Source organism: Hyperolius riggenbachi, chromosome 7 (assembly GCF_040937935.1).
Source record: "Hyperolius riggenbachi isolate aHypRig1 chromosome 7, aHypRig1.pri, whole genome shotgun sequence".
NCBI classification, from domain to species: Eukaryota; Metazoa; Chordata; class Amphibia; order Anura; family Hyperoliidae; genus Hyperolius; species Hyperolius riggenbachi.
In genome coordinates, this window is record NC_090652.1 from 62893954 (window position 1) to 62915437 (window position 21484).

The window sequence follows — 21484 nt, forward strand, 5'->3', positions numbered from 1 at the left end:
ATTGCCAAAACCTGAATTACACCTCCCTCCAAGTTGCGACAACTCGGAGAGGGAATAGTATTGAACACTGCCGGGGAGTTTAGCGGCAGGAGGGAGAGCATTCATTCAGCTCACCTTGCGTCTAACTCATCGGCAGCCAGAGCATATGTACACAGCATATCTGCTCCATGACTAACACTGGACCATACTTAAAGAGGAACTCCAGCCTAAACAAACATACTGTCATTAAGTTACATTAGTTATGTTAATTACAATAGATAGGTAATATAATCTCTTACCCACACTGTTTTAAAAGAACAGGTAAATGTTTGTGATTTTATGGGGGCAGTCATCTTTTTGGTTGAAAGGAGGTGACAGGGAGCATGAGACACAGTTCCAACTGTCCTGTGTCCTGGGCACCTCTCCCAGTTGCTAGGCAACATGAATAGCAACATAGGAAATCCCATCATGCTCTGCCCAGCATCAGGGGAAAAAAAGCCCGGGCAGTTTTCTTTGATGGGTGGAGATTAGCTAAAAATGCAGCTAAAAATGATGCTTTGGTAAGAAAAACAAAGTTCTGATGCTGTGAAACTGTTAAAGAAACACCAAGCCTTTTCAGTTCTGCTGAGTAGATTTTTAGTCCGGAGGTTCACTTTAACTTGGAGAAGAAAGGGTAAGGAAAGATTTCAGATTTTTTACATTATTTACAGTATTTTTAGTACAGCTCCTCTTTAAAGGATAAAACAAATGCTGCTATGCATAGGGGGAAAAAAGCACATACTCACCAGTTCCCTCGCTCCCTGCTGTCGGCCCCCGCTCGGTTCCTACAGCTTCCGGTACCGGCCGACTTTCCTGACCCCAGACCAGGACATACTGCGCTGAACATGCACAGTATGTCCTGTAATCTTCCGTTCTGCCGTCGCACAATAAATGTATAAGAACGAACACTCCCCCGCCTCCTCCCTTCCCAGCGTGTGCGCTCCACTAATAAAGCTAGCGGGACATGCTAGCTGGAGTTGCGCTGGGAGTGCCGATTTGGAGAGCGAGCTGAGGGGGGGGGGGGTGAGTTGGGATGGACAGGGGAAGCAGGCACTTCCCCTGTCTATCCCAACTCACTCCCCCTTCGCTCGCTCTCCAAATCTGTGCTCCCAGCGCGACTCCAGCTAGCATGTCACGCTAGCTTTATTAGTGGAGCGCACACTCTGGGAAAAGTTTTTGTGGAAACTGGGTTCTGTAGGTGTTCATTCAGCTCTGCAGTGATTTTAGGAGCCGTGGTCTTGTGAGTTTTACTAACAATTCCATTTAGAGTCCGACGGTCTCTCTCAGACAACTTCAACTTTTGGCCACAGCTGTGCTTTGCTGAGGACGTTTTTCCTTCTCTTTCAAAGGCAGTCATTACTTGGAAGTTTCCATGGAAGAACTGCAATTAGAAAACCTCTTCTCTCAAAGATAAATGTTTCAAAGCATTTAGAGTGGTGTAGAAACCACCAGAGTTGGTCCCTCGAGCAGTAAAAAAATGTGATTTTCTCTGAGGAATCATTGTTTACCTTATTTCCGACCTCCGGCCGAGTGTACGTTTGGAGAAAGCCAAAAGAAGCATTTCATCCAGACTGCCTCCTCCCTACCGTAAAACATGGCGGGGGTTCTGTGATAATCTGGGGTGCTATTTCTTGGAAATCGCCAGGCCAATGATTTCCCTTCATGGAAGAATTAACAGCCGAGACTATTTAGGAATTTTGGGCGACCAAGTTCATCCTATGGCTCAAGAACTGTTTCCGGAGGGAAATGCCATATTTCAAGATGATAATACCCCAATCAATACAGCTAGAATTGTTAAAGAATGGCACGAGGAACACTCAAATGAAGTTGAGTATCTCATCTGGCAATCACAATCCCCAGACCTCAACATTATTGAGCATTTATGGTCATTATTAGAGATTCAAGTAAGAAGTCGATTTTTGCCGCCATCGTCTCTAAAAGAACTAGAGGGTGTTTTAACTGAGGAATGGGCTACAATTCCTTTGGAAACAATTCAAAATTTGCATGAATCAATATCTCAGAGAATTGAGGCTGGTATTGCCGCAAAAGGTGGACCTACACCATATTAAAATAAATTTTGTTGATTTTCAAGGTGTTTCCATTATTTTGTCCAACCCCTGTAGGTGCTTTAGAAGACAACACTGTTGGGTCTGAGAGCTCAGAAAAGCTCTTTTGCATAGATAACAACTGAAGTTTCTTAACTCTGTCTGTACTGGAAACACATTCAATTCATTATCTCATTAGTTTATTTTCAATTCAGATTCACTTTAATTTTTTTTTTTAATTTTCATTAGTGGGTGTCTCTGTCCTCCACTATGGAGGTCACACTCGTGCTTGATGGAATGCATCTATTTTTACAGGCATTTTTATCTGATGGAAACATTAAAAGCTGACACATTTTTAGATGTCAAATCATATTTTGCCCAGGAGAACTTAGTGCATTGGACTGAGGATCTGCCCAGACTGGATCCCTGCACAGCTCCTTCAAGGTTAGTTCAGGGCCAATGAAAATGCAATGAAAACAGTTTTGATTGATTTAGTTCAAATCTACTCTAGGTTATGTGGCGGTAGTGTTAAAAGGGAGAGGGAAAAAGAACATTTCAAAAATTTTAATATCAGCTCACACAAGTTAGACTTAGAATGGAGAAAATATAACAGAAATAAAACATTTGTAAGACACTGTGGCCCATATTGAATTATTTTTTTTTTCTCCCGAGTTTTCTCCTAGGTGATATTTTCACACCATGTAAATAAAATGATACTTAAACCACCAGTAAACAATGAAATACTCAACATTTTACTGATAGTACTTTTCATCTACTTTTTGGTACTTTTTCAACTGCAAAATGCTGAAAAGTTATTTTCAAATAAGTTCAAAAATTATTTCCTAGGAGAATTTTTTTTTTCTGTGTTCTTTTTTTTATATATATTCCAAATCTCGCTGTAATAGATTGACTATGACAAGTTCAAGTAGCCCCTAAACCTGATCTAAGTAGGTACACAGGGGTACACATACAACGTGCTGAGGACCTAGGTAGTAGGGTATATTGTGCATAGGCTGCGCCTAACATACAATTCTACATTGCTAATTATGGCACACAGACAGTACATTGTAATTTTCCTTTCCTCCCCTTTCATGGAAAGAAACTATTTGCTTTAAAAAATGAACAATACATGTTTACTCTAAGAAAATAGCAGGTGCCTTATTTATTAAATAGTAAAGGACTCTGGAGAAACGTGGTGACATGTCCATTATTTTACAAACAAAAGAGTGTCTTCTGGACAGGGTATAATCCCATACTACCACTGGCCAATGCCCTCACTCAAGCCATGCCATGCCACTCCCTATAAATTGCATATAAGCAGGGCCAATGGAACTGCCAATTTCTTAGAAAGAGGAGAATCATTTCCAGGCAGAGAAATAGTAGTAATAATAATAATAACAACAATTCAGTAGATTACTGGTTATCCGAAACTCAACTAACCAGCAGCCTCAACCAACCAGCACAAATGACCAGCGGTACCCACCAGTGGTGTAGCTAAGGAGCTGTGGGCACCGCTGCAAGTTGTACAATGGGACCACCCAAGCACTTTATACATAACAATTAATACGGAGCACCCAAACCTGCCAACAGCAACTACATTATCAGAGGTGCAAGAAGGGGGTGGGGAGCAGTTTGTTAATGATTACCACTATTCCAAGTATCTACAGAAGTGACTATTATGAGAACAGGACAAATAGAGAGCTGATACTGTAGTTGAGGGAGGGCCCTTTGGGGCCCCTCTGGCCCAAGGGCCCTGATGCGGCTGCAAACCTCTGCAACCCCTATTGCTATGCCCCTGGTACCCACGGTGGTGAAGGCCAACCTTTTAGGCTGTTTGTGGGCTCTGTTGTGCTTAAAGATTTGGCTCCATGGTTATACATTCAGTTACTGTATTATTACATTTAATACAGAGTTCATGGTATGTATATGGAGTGGGGTATAGGACTGTATTAGCTAGGCCTATTTTTAACATCAAGTCCCTAGTAACCAGAAAGCAGATTATCCGGCATTAGCAGATTCCCGACATTGCTGGATAGCCAAACTTTACTGTAGTAATAATAATAATAACAACAACAAAATGATAGATATACTGTTTGTATAATTCCAGTCCTACTAGCAATACTTATTGAGGCAAGATTATGTTTATTCACTAGAACAATATTCCAATTTAGCTAAATTTATCTACCTGGACACCTACTCACGCCAATGCGCGTGACTGCGGCGGCAGCCCCAGGACCGCCTAACGCCAATAGGTGTCAGGTCCTGGAGCTGGCTTGTGCAGGAGATCGCACCCAGGCTGCGCACGCATCTCCTGCTTGGAAGGCGGAGCTCCAGTCTACCAGCGGCGCTCGGGAGACTGTTAGACGGCTGCTCATTTCCTTGCTATGTACTAATGTAATTCGTTTTTGGTCAGCTGCTCCCACATAACAGCCATGCTTTTGGTGTATATGCAGAGCTTCTGTTTGGGTTCAAGGTGCGTTTGTAGTTCCTGGGGGGGCTCAGCGCATCTCTGATGGAGGCCATTCGGAGGAGGCCTGGTGTTGCGCTGATCCAGCTTTTGCGCAATTTTAAATTTTCGATTTTATTTGATTAGCCGCACCCAGGCTATGCATATACATAGGTTAGGATTTAGTTAGTGTTAGGCCCCTCCCATGGAGGATTGACTTCTTCGCAGTGGGAGGGACGAGTACTTAATAGGTTGCATGCAAGCTGTTAATGGAAACCAACATCCTCCTCTAGTGGTAGACAGGTCATGTGTATGCTCGGTGTGTATTCGACCCCACAAGTCGGGCTTGCACTCTTTTGCAGGTAGGCACTAGTCTGTTTTTAAGTAGCGTTGCTCATTTCCTTGCTATGTACTAATGTAATTCGTTTTTGGTCAGCTGCTCCCACTTAACAGCCATGCTTTTGGTGTATATGCAGAGCTTCTGTTTGGGTTCAAGGTGCGTTTGTAGTTCCTGGGGGGGCTCAGCACATCTCTGATGGAGGCCATTTGGAGGCGGCCTGGTGTTGCGCTGATCCACCTTTTGCGCAATTTTCAATTTTCAATTTTATTTGATTAGCCGCAACCAGGCTATGCATATACATAGGTTAGGATTTAGTTAGTGTTAGGCCCCTCCCATGGAGGATTGACTTCTTTGCAGTGGGAGGGACGAGTACTTAATAGGTTGCATGCAAGCTGTTAATGGAAACCAACATCCTCCTCTAGTGGTAGACAGGTCATGTGTATGCTCGGTGTGTATTCAACCCCACAAGTGGGGCTTGCACTCTTTTGCAGGTAGGCACTAGTCTGTTTTTAAGTAGCGCTGCTCATTTCCTTGCTATGTACTAATGTAATTCGTTTTTGGTCAGCTGCTCCCACTTAACCTCCTTGGCGGTAACCCCGAACGTAGTTCGGGGTAAGCCGCCGGAGGGTGCCACTCAGGCCCTGCTGGGCCGATTTGTTTAATTTTTTTTTGCTGGACGCAGCTAGCACTTTGCTAGCTGCGCCAGCACCCTGATCGCCGCCGCCGCGCGCCCGATCGCCGCTATCCGGTGCGGCGCGCGGCCCCCCCCCGACCTCGTGCGCTGCCTGGCCAATCAGTGCCAGGCAGCGCCGAGGGGTGGCCCGGGACTCCCAATGACGTCCCGACGTCAGTGACGTCGGTGACGTCATCCCGCCCATCGCCATGGCGACGGGGGAAGCCCTCCAGGAAATCCCCTTCTTTGAACGGGATTTCCTGATAGGAGATCGCCGAGGGCGATCGAAGAGGGCGGGGGGATGCCGCTGAGCAGCGGCTATCATGTAGCGAGCCCCCTCCTCCCTCCTCCCCTCTGCCTCTGAAATCAATGGCTAGTAACAGTTCCTCCTCCTCCTGCCCAGACTGAGCTACCATGAGCCCTTGCTACTACCAAGGCTCTCTGAAAACCTGTGGGCGTAGTTTATTTAGTTTATAGGGAATTAGAGTATTAAAACAAAAACAAAAAAGTATTTGGGTTGAGGAATGCCCTATAAACAGTAGGAAAGGAACACAATTATGCAATGAGTAAAAGTTCATCTCGGATCCACTTTAAGATTTTTTTTTTTCCTTTTACATGTTTTTTTAAATGCATCCATGTGAGTTTTCATACAATAAAGGTTGTTTACTCATTTCTAATGCACGATCACTCTTCCAAGACTGCAACGGAAGAAGAACATGGCGAATGTGCCGTGAATAGGGGGCTTAACCTTGAGATGAAACTCTTTTGAAAAAATAAACTTTGTCTTAGCCATCTAAAATGGATGATTCAAAAAAAAAAAAAAAATAGAGGTTAGAAATGAAGTCCCAGATGTGATGTCCCCAGTATTAATGGTATAACCCAAAAACCCCTCTAGTCACCCCCGGTTCCTGCAGCCCCCATCCACCGCGCACAGCGATTCTCTGCCTTACCTGTGAGCTCCGGTTCCGTTCACTAACAGTCCTTCTTCTCTTTTTGGTGTTGTGTATAATCCCCAGCATTACACACTGAAGGGGGATATCATATTTCCAAGGAATACTGTAATCAGTAGAAAAAAAGCAATTTTTTTCTGAATGTCATTCTTTATGCAAAGGTAAAACTTATCCATCCAGTTCAGTGACATTTCATAATTGCTAGAAACACAAACACAGAGGTTCCTCTATTTATCTTTCCAGGGAGCAAGACTTTGTTGCTAGGTGGGTGTAATATCGGTCAGGCTAAAGCATGACGGCACGCATACATTTCTTCAATTCAAATGTAAATTTCATTAAAGCCGCACGATAGGGAATTTTCCTATTTCTAAGTAAGAGAAATAATAAAACGTGTCTGATAAATCCTCATCGATTGTTGTCAAGTTATTTAAAGAGAGATCCCCCTGTAGTTACTTTGAATAACAGAAATTTGTATTTATATTTTTTTTCAACCTCAAATAAGGTCTATTTACTTTATGCATCAGTTGAAAAAAAATGAGTAAAATGTCCACATGCTTCAAACCTGGACCCCATGGTAGAAAAAAAATATAATAATAATACTTGATATTTTTATTGTTGGTGTTATTATTAATCCATGACCTTATACATATACTATAGTGTTGGTATTTCTTGAAGGTATTTATATAGAACCGACCTCTCACAATCTAGTCCCTGCCATAATACTATAGTATCATAGTCTAGGGCCAACTTAGGGGAAGCCAATTACATTATTTATATGTTTTGGGGATGTGGGAGGAAACCAGAGTGCCAAGGGGAAATCCACACACATAGGGAGAACATACAAACTCAATGCAGATAGAGCGCTAGCTGTTAATCAAATGGGGGACCCAGCACTGCAAGGAGAGAGAGATATCACTACACAAACAGACAGTGATTTAAGCGCTCTATATTTTGTGTATGCTGTGAATCAAACAATAAAAACTCATTGTAAAAAAAAGGAAATAAAAATGTCAGCCTCCATTAAAAAAATATATTATTATTGTTATAATGCTAATTATTATAAAAATTACTATACTATTTCTTAAACTGTGGCCTCAGCCCCAGGTTATTCACAAAATCAGTCATTAGTGGTTCTGGAGGTTGTACTGCAGAGATGCAAAGGGAAGCAACGTCCTTGTTGTCATGCAAGAAGACACCTGTTGCCCAGGAATTGATGTCACAGATCACATGACAGCTATTGGGAACTCAGCTTGGCATTTAAAGAACAACTGAAGAGAGAGGGATATGGAGGCTGCCATATTTATTTCCATCTAAGCAATACCAGTTGCCTGGCAGCCCTGCTGATCCTCTGCCTCTAATACTATTAGCCATAGCCCCTGAACAAGCATGCAGCAGATCAGGTGTTTCAGACTTTAAAGTCAGATCTGACAAGACTAGCTGCATGCTTGTTTCTGGTGTTATTCAGATACTATTGCAGAGAAATAGACCAGCAGGGCTGCCAGGCAACTGGTATTGATTAAAAGGAAATAAATATGGCAGCCTCTGTATACCTCTTAGGCCTGGTGCACACCGAGCGTTTTTTGAAGCGTTTCGCAAACTGCTTCCACCTGTGAAAACGCTTGGCTAATGTAATTTTAATGAGATGGTGCAAACCAGCGGTTTGAGGTTTTTAGCAAACTACAAACGTGCCTCCTGCAGCACTTTTGTGGTTTGCAGAAGCGTTTCTGCCTCAATGTAAAGTATAGGAAAAGCTCAAACCGCTCTTGAAAACGCTAGATCAGAGCGGTTTTCCAGGCGTTTTTGTTACAGAAGCTGTTCAGTAACAGCTTTTACTGTAACAATATTTGTAATCTGCTACACAAAAACGCTCCAAAATGTAAATGTCTCTAAACATGCCTAGAATCGCTCTGAAATCTGCTCACAAAAATGCCTAGCGTTTTGCGGATCTGCTAGCGGTTTTGGTGTGCACTGGGCCTAACTTCCGTTCCCCTTTAACTGTATGTTAGTGAAAATCCATCATAATCCATCTGTGAAGATGGCTGATTCCTAGTCATCCCATTGAAAAATTAAGTAAATGTAGTTTTTCAAATGGGCATTAAACATAGGTGAATTAGTCTCCTCCAGGGATGCTCAAATAATGAGTTAGGATGAAATTCGAATAAGTGTTATTCAGATTTCATCCTGCTAATTAATTCACCTATGCGGGTGGGTGAGGGGGGGGTTAATCTTACCCATCAGCCGTCTTCTTCGCTCGTCCCTCGGTGCCTCCCACAATGCATTCCAATCCGGCGTCATGTGATTACAAACACTTCCTCCTTCCGGATTGAAGTGTATGGTCACATGACGCTGGATTGGAACACAATGTGGGAGGCGAAGAAGACGGCTGATGGGTAAAATTAACCCCCCTCGCCCACCCGCAAAGGTAAATTAATTAGCAGGATGAAGTCCGAATAACACCTGTTCAGATTCCATCCAAACTGGTTATTTGAGCATCCCTGGTCTCCTATGTTACTCTGCACGGCAGCTCAGAGACAGGGTAAGGACATGCAACACAATGCCCCCGGTTTACACTAGTAACTTCCATACACAAGGGGAGAACATAGTGATGGCTCATGAGAGTGCTGCTACTCTTCACAGCCCAATCAGTATGTTCAAATCTTTTAATGTTTTCACAGGCCAATGAGAATGTTCAAACCTTTTAATGCATGCCTGAATACCTGGGTGCCTGGCTGTGCCATGTAGAGGTGTGGTCAGCTGCAGCATGTCATTGGAATCAGTGTTGCTTGCTAATTTTTGCAATTGTTGTCATTGAAATAATAACAGTCGGTGTATGTTTTTTATTTTACAGGCCATGTTGAATAAGTTATTTTGGCTGATCTCCCAATAAAAGTAATACCCATTAACTAAAAGAGAGAACTCATTTTTTTGCTTAACTTTACCTAAGCAAAGTCTGCTTCACATGGAAAGCATAACAAGTGTGAGCAGTAATAGGAATGGCATGTTTATATTGTCTACATAGGGTATTTATGACTCATCATTACATGCCACATGACAAACATCAAACTCCTATTACTTGTTTTCACATAACCTGGACTAGTTTCTTCAGGTTTGTTTTTGTTTGTTTTTCTTCTTTCTGTATAGATAAAACCTGCATAAGCTGACTGTAAATATTAGTCTATTTTACATGAAAAAGTTATGTTTCAGAAGAAAAAGAAAAAGAAACCAGGTGAATCAGATCATCAATCATTAATTTTCTAAAGCTAAATTGACCATGCAAAAAAAGAGAAATATTCCTATTGTGCTAATTTATTTTTTGATACCTTGTTTACAATTGTTATTTAACGTCCCAAAATTTTGTGGAAGTTTTGAAACTGTATACAAACCAAACTTGCAGTAAGGGCTCGTTCACAAACTTCACACTAGTGGCGTTTTCTGGAATTTTTAAGCACAGGAGATTTGTAGAAATTGCCCTAAAAGCACTTAAGGTAGCCATATACTGGTCGATTTGCCATCAGATTCGACCAACAGATAGATCCCTCTCTGATCGAATCTGATCAGAGAGGGATCGTATGGCTGCCTTTACTGCAAACAGATTGTGAATCGATTTCAGCCTAAAACCAATCACAATCTGCTGAACTGCCGCTGTCGCCCCCCGGGCCCCCGCCTACATTACCTGAAGCCTGGTCCTGGGCATCTTCTCCGCATCAGCTTCCGCATCCCGGCATCCGGCATAACTTTCTGTCACTCCAGTGACAGCGGAAGTTCAAATAGAGCGCCCTCTATTTGTACTTCCGCTGTCACTGCAGTGACACAGGAAGTTATGCCGGATGCCGGGATGCAGAAGCTGATGCGGAGAAGATGCCAGCCGGGAGGCGATGCGGAGAAGATGCCGGGAGCCAGCTTCAGGTAATGTATACCTGCGTCGGTCGTACGCCAATAGCAATGCGCTCCTTACCCGTGGTGATTGACGGTAATTTTCCGCACAGCACGATTGACGGGACCGATCTATTTCGGTCTGAAATAGATCAAAAATTAGTGTGTTGCATGAACGATTTGACAGCAGATTCGATCCCAGTGATCGAATCTGCTGTCGATCGGCGGGAAATCGGGCCAGTGTATAGCCAGCTTTACACTATGCATTCCAATTAGATAGTTCTCATTGGGGTGTTCCGCTTGCTTGCCGCTGACAAAAGCGCTACATGTACCATTTTCAGGGCGCTTCATTTATTTATTAATTTTATATTATTTATTCATTCCCGGGGGCAAAGTACTCACTTCCTGACTGTCCTCAAGAAGTGATTTAAATAATTGCTCTGCTGAAGCGATTACGAAAGTGCCTATAACACGTAGAGCAATTACAAAAAAAAAATAATAATCGCTCATCGCGGGCAACAGCGCGAGCACAACGCAGTGTGAACAAGGCCTTAAAGGGAACCTTAACTGTGGGCGCAAAAAAAAATTCACTTACCTGGGGCTTTCCCAAGCCTCCTGCAGCCGTCCTGTGCCTGCGGCGGTTCTTCGATGCCCTCCGGTCTCCCTCCTTGGCTAAGTTTCGTTTTAGGCTGACTTGCAGTCGTCCTCTGGCAAAGCGTCCTCTTCTTCCGCATTCCCCGCCATAAAGCGCCATAAAGCACATCCGCATGACGCAAGACGTGTCATGCGGACGCGCTTTACGGCGGGGAATGCGGAAGAAGAGGACGATTTGCCGGAGGACGACTGGTAGTCGGCCGAAAAGGAAACTTTGCCGTGGAGGGAGACTGGAGGCCATCGAAGGACCGACGCAGGCACAGGACGGCTGCAGGAGGCTTGGGAAAGCCCCAGGTAAGTGAATTGTTTTGGGGGCCCACAGTTAAGGTTCCCTTGAAAGAGTGAAACAAGTCTGTGAAATGCATGTTATTCAGTGTAATGCTTCTCTTTTTTTTTTTTTTTTTTTACATATATTTCAATTTCTAACTTTCTATGTATCAGGCAAGACTTTTTTGTGTAGCAGGTTTTTTTATATTGTTATTTTGTAATGATTTCCGATTTCCTGATTTTTTTAAGATAAAGAAAAAAAAAGTCATTTGAAAATACCTCATTTTTTTCTTTGAATACATTTCTTTTACTTCACAGACCATTATCCAAAATATTATCATCAAAGACCTGGAGATGCTAATGGAACTGAAGTCAGTTTATTTACTTTGGCCCAAATGCAATTCACTTTTTCTCCTGAGTTTTCTCCTAGGTGATGTTTTTACACCTTATCAATAAAAGGCCTTTCAAACCACCAACAGGCAAAAAAAAAAAAAATTACCTTTTCACCTTCCATTTGGTACATCTTTAATTGAAAAATGCTGAAAGGTTATTTAAAAGAGAAGATGATGAAAAATTGGCGTGCGCGATCTCCTGCAAAACCATGCCAATTGGCGTGTATTGGTCCTGGGGCTGCTGACGCGTTCACGCCACTCTACTTGGAGTGGTCGGCTAGGAGTTAACCACTTTACCCCCGGTGGTACGAATTTCTCCGTCCCTTTTTTTCCCTCCTAAAAAACCAGGGACGGAGAAATCCGTACCTTCTGCGCTCCCACCGCTGTCCGCGCTACTGCCGCTCGTGCGCGCGCACCTGCCGCTCGTGCACGCTGCCGCCCGCTTGCCCGGAGATCAATGAACGGGAAAATCCATTCCCGTTCGTTGATCTAAGCCCCCGCAATGATCTGCTGCTTCTTTCAGAAACAGCGCGATCATTGTGAGTCTCCCAGCCTCCTACTGCTTCCTGTAAGCATCCTTCCGGTCGCTTACAGGTCGCATGTAAACATACTCACTGTGGCCATCTTTTGTCCAAATAGTAAACTACACCCTAATGCATTTTACACACACAAATAAATTGTTTTACATAATAAATTAACTCATTACCTCCCACAATCCCCAATTATTATTTTTTTTTGTAATTTAAAAAAAATATATATATACAACAAAAAAAAAACATAAATAGTTACCTTAGGGACTGAACTTTTTAAATATTTATGTCAAGAGGGTATAACACTGTTACTTTATAAACTACGGGCTTGTAATTAGGGATGGACGCAAAGCTGAAAAAAATGCACCTTTATTTCCAAATAAAATATTGGGGCCAAACATTGTGATAGGGACATAATTTAAACGGTTTTATAATCGGGAATAATGGGCAAATAAATTTCATGGGTTTTAATTACAGTAGCATGCATTATTTAAAAACTATAATGGCCGAAAACTGAAAATAATATTTTTCCCACATTTTTTCCTATTTTCCCCATTAAAACACATTTAGAATAAAATAATTCTTGGCATAATGTCCCACCTAAAGAAAGCCGAATTGGTGGCAGAAAAAACAAGATATAGTTCATTTCATTGCGATAAGTAATAATAAAGTTATAGACGAATGAATGGACGGAGCGCTGAAAGGGGAAAATTGCTCTGGTGGTCAGGGGGTAAAACCCCTCAGTGGTGAAGTGGTTAATGTAGTATTTACTTTCTATCCTGACAACAAGTGGATGAATATTTCTAAGGCTTTGTTCACATCTAAAATCGAAATCGCTGACGCCAGCGGTTTTCAGTTTTTTTCCATAATTTTTTTAGCACCTCCCAGCGCTTGTCTGTGCACTGCAATTTTTTACAAAGCACTTTTCTAAGCGCTTTTGCAGAGCGATTCTGTTGTTTCACTTCCTGACTCTTTCACCCGGTAATGAATAAATACAATGTACGGTATTTATTAATGAAAGCGCTGGGGAAATTGCTTTACAAAGTATTTTTTAAGCGCTTTGCAATTTCCGTATATCTTCCACTGAGGCAAATCGCCTCAAAAATGGTAAAGGCAGCGCTTTGGTGAGCGGAGTGGCATCGAACCGCTCATGTGTGAACACTCTCATAGGGAATCATTGCACAAGCGCTTTTAGGGTGATTTTGTAAATCGCCGGCGCTTAAAAACAGGACTTTCGAGGCCAAAATGAAGAAAATGACACTATACCTTTTTATTACCAGAATCCACGGAGGACGTCCTGTGCGTCCCCCGCTCCGTTCCACCGTCAATGCAGGCCTTTCCGTTCCCCCAGGGCATGGCCCGACCCCACCGAATGGGTCGCATCGATTCCACCTCTAAGATGGCCACCGCCTTGATCCGCGGCTGCACAATACGCTTTGCCGCGAGTGCTACTGCGCAGCGATGTGAGAGCGCCCGACGTACACTTGGGTAGCATGCCGGGACCCACTACGCGGCGGGAGGCGGGCTAAAGGCTGCACAGTCGCACTCGCGGCAAAGCGTACTGCGCAGCCGCGGATCAAGGCGGCGGCCATCTTAGAGGTGGAATCGATGCGACACATTCGGTGGGGTCGGGCCATGCCCTGGGGGAACGGAAAGGCCTGCATTGACGGCGGAACGGAGCGGGGGACGCGCAGGACATCCTCCATGGATTCTGCTAATAAAAAGGTAAAGTGTCATTTTCTTCATTTTGGCCTCGGAAGTCCTTTAAGGTGGCCAATGCCATATATCAGGTGATTTTGTGGACCAATCAACCTTCTGATTCAATAATTTTATCAAATCGGAGCAAAATATATGGCAGTGGCACAACATGTCCGACCGATCAATGTTTCAATCAATTTCAGGCCTAAATCGATCAAGAGGATTGATCAGACATGATGAGTGCGTTGGTAACAATATTCAATATCATGATTAACAGTGTACCCTACAGGCTGGTGTCCCCAAAGAGTAAAGTGCCCCCTGTGCCCTTGTGCAATGTTTTAAATGGTGCATTAGCGCTAAATCAAAATTCAAAAAGGATGCCTAATGTGTGTTTAGGGGAACTGTGCGAATCCTTACCACACCTCCCATGCCCCGGCGTCTCCCTACGTTCCTCAGTAATAATTCAATTCTTTTTCTTCCTGCTCGGCGTGGTCAGTGACCTCCGACTCAGACATATTGCACTGCACCTGTGCAGTATGTCTGCTAGGGCGCCTTGTGACCGCGCTTCCCGGTGATACCATATGAAGTCAGTGTGTTAGAATGGTCGCAAGGCGCCCTAGCAGATATACCGTGCAGGCGCAGAGCAGTATGTCCAGGACGGAGGTCACCGACTGCACCGGACAAGAAGAAGAATTGAATTATTACCGGAGAACGGAGGGAGACGCCGGTGCGCGGGAGGTGCGGTAACAATCCGCACTTCTCTCCATACACACATTAGGCATCCTTATTTAATTTAGCATTAAAGTATCCTTTAATGTTTCACCTTTCTGCCAGTGCGACTCTTGGCAACCTCTGCCGTTTCCACCTTCACCACGAATGCCTGTACCACATGGCACCAGGCACATGTGACATCATAAAATGCACCTGGTGCCATGTGGTACGGGTATTCTCGGTGACTGACACGGCAGTGACAATTGAGGAGGCCAGGAGCTCCGCCGGCAGAGAGATAAGGCTTTAAAACACTGCAATAGGGAAAAAGGGGGAAAGGTGTAGTGAGAAGGGATGGCCCTAACTTTCTATTACCAAGACCACCAGGTTTTCATTACAGCCATAAAGGTCCACAAAATCCAACAAACAGGAAGTAAGATAAAATCTCCCAGTAACAACATCAACACACTATCTGAGAGTAAAAACCCTTCTCTACTTTCTTCAAAGCTAGCAGTACAACAGTAATTCAACAAGTTGACATTGGTCATGAAGTAAGTGGAAAAATAAAATAGATCACTAATACACTATTACATGAGATCAAAATGTTTTTATATGCACAATGTTTTATTACATTCATTTATTGAATGTTCATAGTTGAAAGTCCAAATGCGGCCTCCAAACTCTTCTGGGATTTTCAGTTCAGTGACTCATCATAAATTGTTGGTTTTTTTTTTATTGAATTTCCTTATTCAGTGAAATTGTAGTGTTTAAACGTCTCATAAAATATCTTCTTCTTGGCCAAAGAAAGAAGCCAAAAACATTTGCTAAAATGATGAGCACAAAGACAAAAACAAACACCGCTACCACTGGCCCAAAGGTTTTCATCTAAAATGAAAAAAATAAATAAATACCTACATTTATACATTTATAAATCAAAGGGAAATGTAAAAAAAAGTTTTTCTAAAAGTCAACATAAATCATTATTTTTATTTTCCATAGTATGCAAATACTTTTACTGTAGGTTAGTAAACTTATGTCAGGTTAGTAAACTTATGTCAGGTTAGTAAAATTCCCTCCTCATTTTGGAGTACTAATGTGCTGATCCCAAACTGAATGCAGGGGAACAGTACAACTACTGTCCCCATATAGGGGCAGGTGCCCACTAGAGCAATTCAGAAATCACTTGCGATTTCTGAATCGTGAAAGTACCGCAATTTTCCCTTGGATTCCCAGAGCATTCGAGAAAAGGCCCCCATTGCTTTGTATAGAGATCACTCTGGGTTAATCGCAAAATTGCTGCATACAGCACGCAATCGCAAAGCTGCTGTGGAACCACTCCCATGCAAAAGCGCTGCTTGTTGGCTTCAGCCCTTAAAGTTTGTTTTGGGTAAAGAAAAACAAAAATTTAACTCCATTCTGAAGTAATAAGAGCCAGGAAATGTGTTTGGCACATGCTCCTTACGCATTGTGCACACAATCTTGCCCAAAAAGTTTTCTAACTTAGTGCTTCAGTCAACTGTTTGTCCTATTTTGCTGTAAACGAAAATCAGTCTACAGTATCCATTGCTACAATTTGCTACAAAGTACAATTTTCAATATCCAAATAAGTGTCACAAAGCAGTTTGCCTTATTTAGAATATTTCCCAGTGCATGGTTTTTCCTAGGAAAAAAAAAAATTTAAAATCTAAGGTTGTGTTCCCATTACAGCACAACGCGCATTGTTTTGTCCGTTTTACCGCTTTGCAAAACTGACAGTGAATGGATTCTATTTTATAAATAGGATCTGTTCCCACTTGTAAGTCTGCAACAGATCCATTGGATCCGCTGTGGTAAGTGGTAAGTGCTTCTATGCCATCCGCAGACTATGGTTGAAATGCATCCACCTTAAGCTTCAACCAAACCACATCGGACCATCAGAGCGGACACTAAACTGTCCGTTGGCCGTACGTGGTTTGGTTGCAAGTGGGAGCGCAGCCTGTACTAGAACAGCAGGTGTTCATGTCTATGACCCTGTTCAGAATCCATTTTCTTACTGGATAGAACAGTAAATTTGTATTTGCATCCCAATAAACATCTCTTAAATAACTGACTGGCTGGCGCCAGTGATGGGCCAAAATTTCGCATCGAAATTCACATTTTTGCATCATAATCATAATGCAAAATTTCAGGGAAAATCGTACCTAATTGGTTTTGTATGTAATAGTAGTATTTCATAATTTGCATACATTTTTGCATACTTTTCGCGCAATTTCGCAAAATGTTGTGCCAACAGTTAACAGCAAAGCCCCCATACATGCTATTGCAACCAAAATTGGTACATATGTTAAGGAGAAAAGACATTTTAGTTTTTCGAGAAAATCGATTTTAAAAATGCAAAGAAAAATGTTTTTTAAACTGTCATTTTTCCAAGTTTAAAAACAATTTTTTTTTTGCATTTTTGAAATTCAATTTTATCAAAAACTATAAGGTCTATTCGGGGAATTCTTTTTTCCCCCTTGTACCCACTATTCCCTTTAACATAGGTAGCAATTTTGGTGTCAACAGCATGTATGGCGGCTTTGCTATCAACCTCCAAAGTCATCACAAAATTACCCAAATTTTTATGCGAAATTACGAATGACTGCGAAATCAATTTTGCTGACTATGATCGTCACTAGCTGCCGCCTATAAAATCTTAACTCACCCTGATTTCAATTTTTACATTTATTAGTAGTGCCAACATCTCTGCTATTGGCAAGGTGAATCACTTTGGTCTCTCCCCCCCCCTGCCCCTTGCCCATGTCACTTGATCTCTCACATCAGTTTATCTCCCAGAGTGCTCTGGGCCAGAATACTGCATAGCACCATAGCCTGTGTTAAACATAACTGGGAGGATGGGGTTAGATGCCAACATACAAAAATATAAAAAGAAGCATTTATAATGCTGAAATCAAGATAAGTAACATAAATGTGTATCCTGTAAAATTATTATTTTCTGCTATGAGTAGTTATAGGTCCTTTTCAATCACATTTTTAAAAACCTACCTTTTCGGATAGGCATACAATCTACCCTTGGTAACAATAACCCTACAGTAATATTGATTCAAGGACAACTGAAGCGAGTGGAAAATGGAGGCTGCCATTTTTATTTCCTTTTAAACAATACCAGTTGCTGGAGATGCAAAACTACAACAGGCTCACTCCTACACAGGCCCACTATGGGATTGCACGTTAATTCTACCCCTGTGGAAAAACATTGAAATATTGCTCAAAGAAATGACTTCTAAAGAAACCCCCTTCACCCCACAATTCTATCTCCTGAATCTGCCTGGCGTTTTTTGCACATTTATTTTTTATTTTTCATGTAGCTAGCCTAGAGCTAGCTACATGATTCCCCCCTCCCGCCCCTCCGATCGCCGCCGGCGCAATGGCCCGTCTGGAAATCCCGTTCTGAACGGGATTTCCAGGAGGGCTTCCCCCGTCGCCATGGTGATGACAGGGAGACCCGATCCACCCCTCAGCGCTGCCTGGCCCTGATTGGCCAGGCAGTGCACGGGGTCTCGGCTGGGGGGGCGCTGTATCGCGGCGGGTAGCGGCGGATCGGCGGCGGGCAGCAGCGATTGGGTAAGGCACGCAGCAAGCAAAGTGCTTGCTGCGTGTTTAAAAAAAAAATTATTCAAATCGTCCCAGCGGGGCCTGAGCGGTCACCTCCGGCGTCTCTGGATGAGCCTAGCTCGTCCAGAACGCTAGGGAGGTTAATAACTGGAAACTGAAGTACTACAAAGGGTCAGTGGTGAGACAATCTTAAATGCTACAAAAACACTGATATTAAGGGCCTGAGGCACCACACGTATCCCCTCACTAGTAGATGTAGTGAAGGATTTAGACCTAATCTATAATTTACAATATACAGCATACTCTATTCGGGGGGAGGGGGGGGGCGACTCTGAAAAGTTCTCCCAGAACTGGAGGATATGGCTAATATAGCGATATTCTGATGAATTTAAACAAATGCTTTACTCCGAATAGAATGGGCCTCAATTGTCAGACTCCACTGGCATTGATTGATCTGATGACTCCCTGATATAAAGTGTGACATAATATTTAACGTGGAATTCTGAGACCCATCGTTAAAGTTAATGGTTCGATGTTCTTGGTAGTTCTTTATAAAATAAGTTAACAAGTTGCACATCCACATATGTCTATCCAATTATATTTTTTGTCAGTTTTCAAGGAAACCTTTAAAAGGTTATTTTAGCTTTAGAATGATTTGTACACCTGTGTTCTACCTATGGCTTTGTAAGAAATAACAGAGTCCTATCTTCTTTCTGATACTCACCATTTTACTCTAGAAGTGCCCTGATTGTAAGCTATTCTGCTGTATGAGTTATTTCTCTGAATTGTAACAAGCCAATTGCTGCGTGTTTAAAAAAAAAAATTATTCAAATCGTCCCAGCGGGGCCTGAGCGGGTTCATCACCTGGACTCTGTTATTTGTACAACTGTTAACTTAACCTCCCTGCCGGTTATCCCGAGCTCAGCTCGGGGTAACCTGCCGCGGAGGATTCCTCAGGCCCTGCTGGGCCGATTTGCATAATTTTTTTTGTTACACGCAGCTAGCACTTTGCTAGCTGCGTGTAACTTACGATCGCCGCCGCTCCTCACCGATTCGCTGCAACCCGCCGCATCAGAGGGTGCCCCCCCCCCCCGAGACCCGTGCGCTGCCTGGCCAATCAGTGCCAGGCAGCGTCGAGGGGTGGTTCGGGACTCCCTCTGACTCCCTCTGACGGGGGAAGCCCTCCTGGAAATCCCGTTCAGAACGGGATTTCCGGATGGGTATATGCGCCGGCGGCGATCGGCGCATTCGGGGGGACGCCGCAGGGAGGGAGGAAGCATGTAGCTAGCGCTAGGCTAGCTACATGCTAAAAAAAAAAATAATGCCAAAAAACACCCTCCCTGCCGTGCGCAGCAATTTTTTATAACGGCAGGGAGGTTAAATAAAGTATTGCCTGGCAGTCCTGCTGATCCTCCACTTTACAACACTTTTAGCCATAGACCCTGAACAAGCATGTAGCATATCAGGTGTTACTGACACTATTGTCAGCTCTGACTGAATTAGCCACATGCTTAATTCTGGCGGGATACCAACACTACTGCAGCCAAATTGACCAGCAGGGCTGCCAAGCAACTGGTATTGTTAAAAAGGAAATGAATATGGCCACCTTCATATACTTCTCACCTCAGTTGCCCTTTAATTAAAGAAAGTGCTCCCATATGTTAAAGATCAGAAATGCATTAAACTATTTAAGTGTTTGCTCTGTAGCCCCTACTTACCCATCGACGTCTGTTGTGAGCTGTGGAAAAATACACAAAAGAAGATAACTAAGAAATAAAGTACTTTTTTTTTTTTTTTTTACATCTTGGACACCGATTTCTGTACACAGTGGACTGATCTGGAAACTCATTTTTTTTATTCAAAATATTTAGTTGCACCGCTCTGACACATACTAAGATAAATACACACTCCTTCAAGCCTATGAGCATTTCAGTGCATGCTTTTCACCCTTCTCTTTTCACAGCTAGGGTTATACAGGTGGCAGCCATTACATATGAGCTTAGTAGGAGGTTTTAGATCATGGATGTGTTTGTCATCAGCTGCCTACCCTCCCTCCCAGGGGCATCGTCTATGTGAAATCTCCCACAAGCTGACATCACCTCCCCTGTGACATCATCAGTAGCAGCCTGTGTGTTTTTCTTTTTTTATCTCCTCCACCAGTCTGCCGGATTCAGTCCCGGCAATTTGAAAGGAAGGGAGGGGTTCCTCCAATAAATGTAAAAAAAAATTATATTTGTCATCATGCAGCTGAGAAGAGGCTGCTAATTATTATTATGAGTTAGAAAATAGATTTTATTTCTGCAGTCTTGTATTTTGAATTTGGGTACACTTTAAGTGATCCTAAGGTGCCCAGTTTAACTTACCTGGGATTTCTTCCAGCCAATGCAGATATAGATGTTGCCATCGCTACACTTACTGTAAAGAACCCTTTTTTAAAACAGATGGCAAATCTTTTCTCCTGCATGCATAGATCATGTCCCCTAGTCCTTTGCACAAGCCTATGGTCAAAAATCTCATCTGCCAATCTTTTGCATTGCCCTCTGATGCATTTATAGATGTTAATCAGATCATCTTAGCTAACTTTTTCCAAGGCCAAGCTAAAGAAGCCCAAATGTGTCTAACATTTCTTGGTAGGACCTCCTATCTCTCTTATGATTCATTTAGTTACCTATCTTTGTGCCTGTTCTAGAACATCAATGACCTTTCTATAGTGTGGTGCCCAAAACTGTATCCCATACTCCAGATTTGACCTACAAGTGATTTTTACAGATAGTTGTATACTTGCATCCCAAGATCTTGGCACTGTTATTGAGTTCATTTTAATAAAATGAGTTTTAGGCCTGTCATTCTCCCCACCCTACCACCTTGATCACCAATCTGCTATTGCACTGTTGTAGAAAAGTTTCTACTGACAACACATATACCCCATATCCCTTTACCCCTCTTCCCCTTTGCGTAACACCTAGGCAATCTCAGAAGCTCTGATTGGCTGCTCTGAGATTGCCTGGTCTTTTGTAATAGCAGGCATACAATTCACCATGTGACACGTGGCATTGTTTACCCTACCCTAATTATTGTTATGAAAAATATGAACCAGCCATAAATAAGATTAATTATAGCTAGTGCAAATCTGTGCATTCGAGAACCGACCCACCCGAGTTGGCGGTCCTTAGAGGCTGCCAGCGGGACCCCAGAGAAGACCGAAGCGAGGGACACAATTAGCTGGAAGAAGCCCTAGGTAAGTAACTCTAGATTTCATTTCTTGCCTCGCTTGTACTTATGGTTGCCAGGGGTGC

The 21484-nt window shown here is 42.9% G+C and overlaps 2 protein-coding genes across 3 annotated transcripts in view; both read right to left on the minus strand.

Annotated features, from left to right (window-relative positions):
- The window catches only part of LOC137525534 (uncharacterized), a 34241-nt gene extending 26592 nt beyond the window's left edge, over window positions 1–7649 (minus strand). Inside the window, exons 1-2 of one of the 2 annotated variants that reach the window (XM_068246665.1) lie at window positions 7548–7649; window positions 6473–6578 (exon numbers count right to left, since the gene is read on the minus strand). The gene's annotated coding sequence lies outside the window, so the exon portion shown is untranslated. Of the gene's footprint in view, window positions 1–6472; window positions 6579–7542 lie in introns of both variants that reach the window. The other variant, XM_068246666.1, reaches the window with a different exon arrangement.
- Window positions 7650–15197: 7548 nt separating this feature from the next.
- Window positions 15198–21484, minus strand: part of LOC137525535 (uncharacterized) — a 36275-nt gene continuing 29988 nt past the window's right edge. Inside the window, exons 4-5 of the mRNA XM_068246667.1 lie at window positions 19907–19926; window positions 15198–15479 (exon numbers count right to left, since the gene is read on the minus strand). Of these exons, the coding sequence (XP_068102768.1) occupies window positions 15327–15479; window positions 19907–19926 (173 nt within the window). The 3' untranslated portion in view covers window positions 15198–15326. The remainder of the gene's footprint in view (window positions 15480–19906; window positions 19927–21484) is intronic.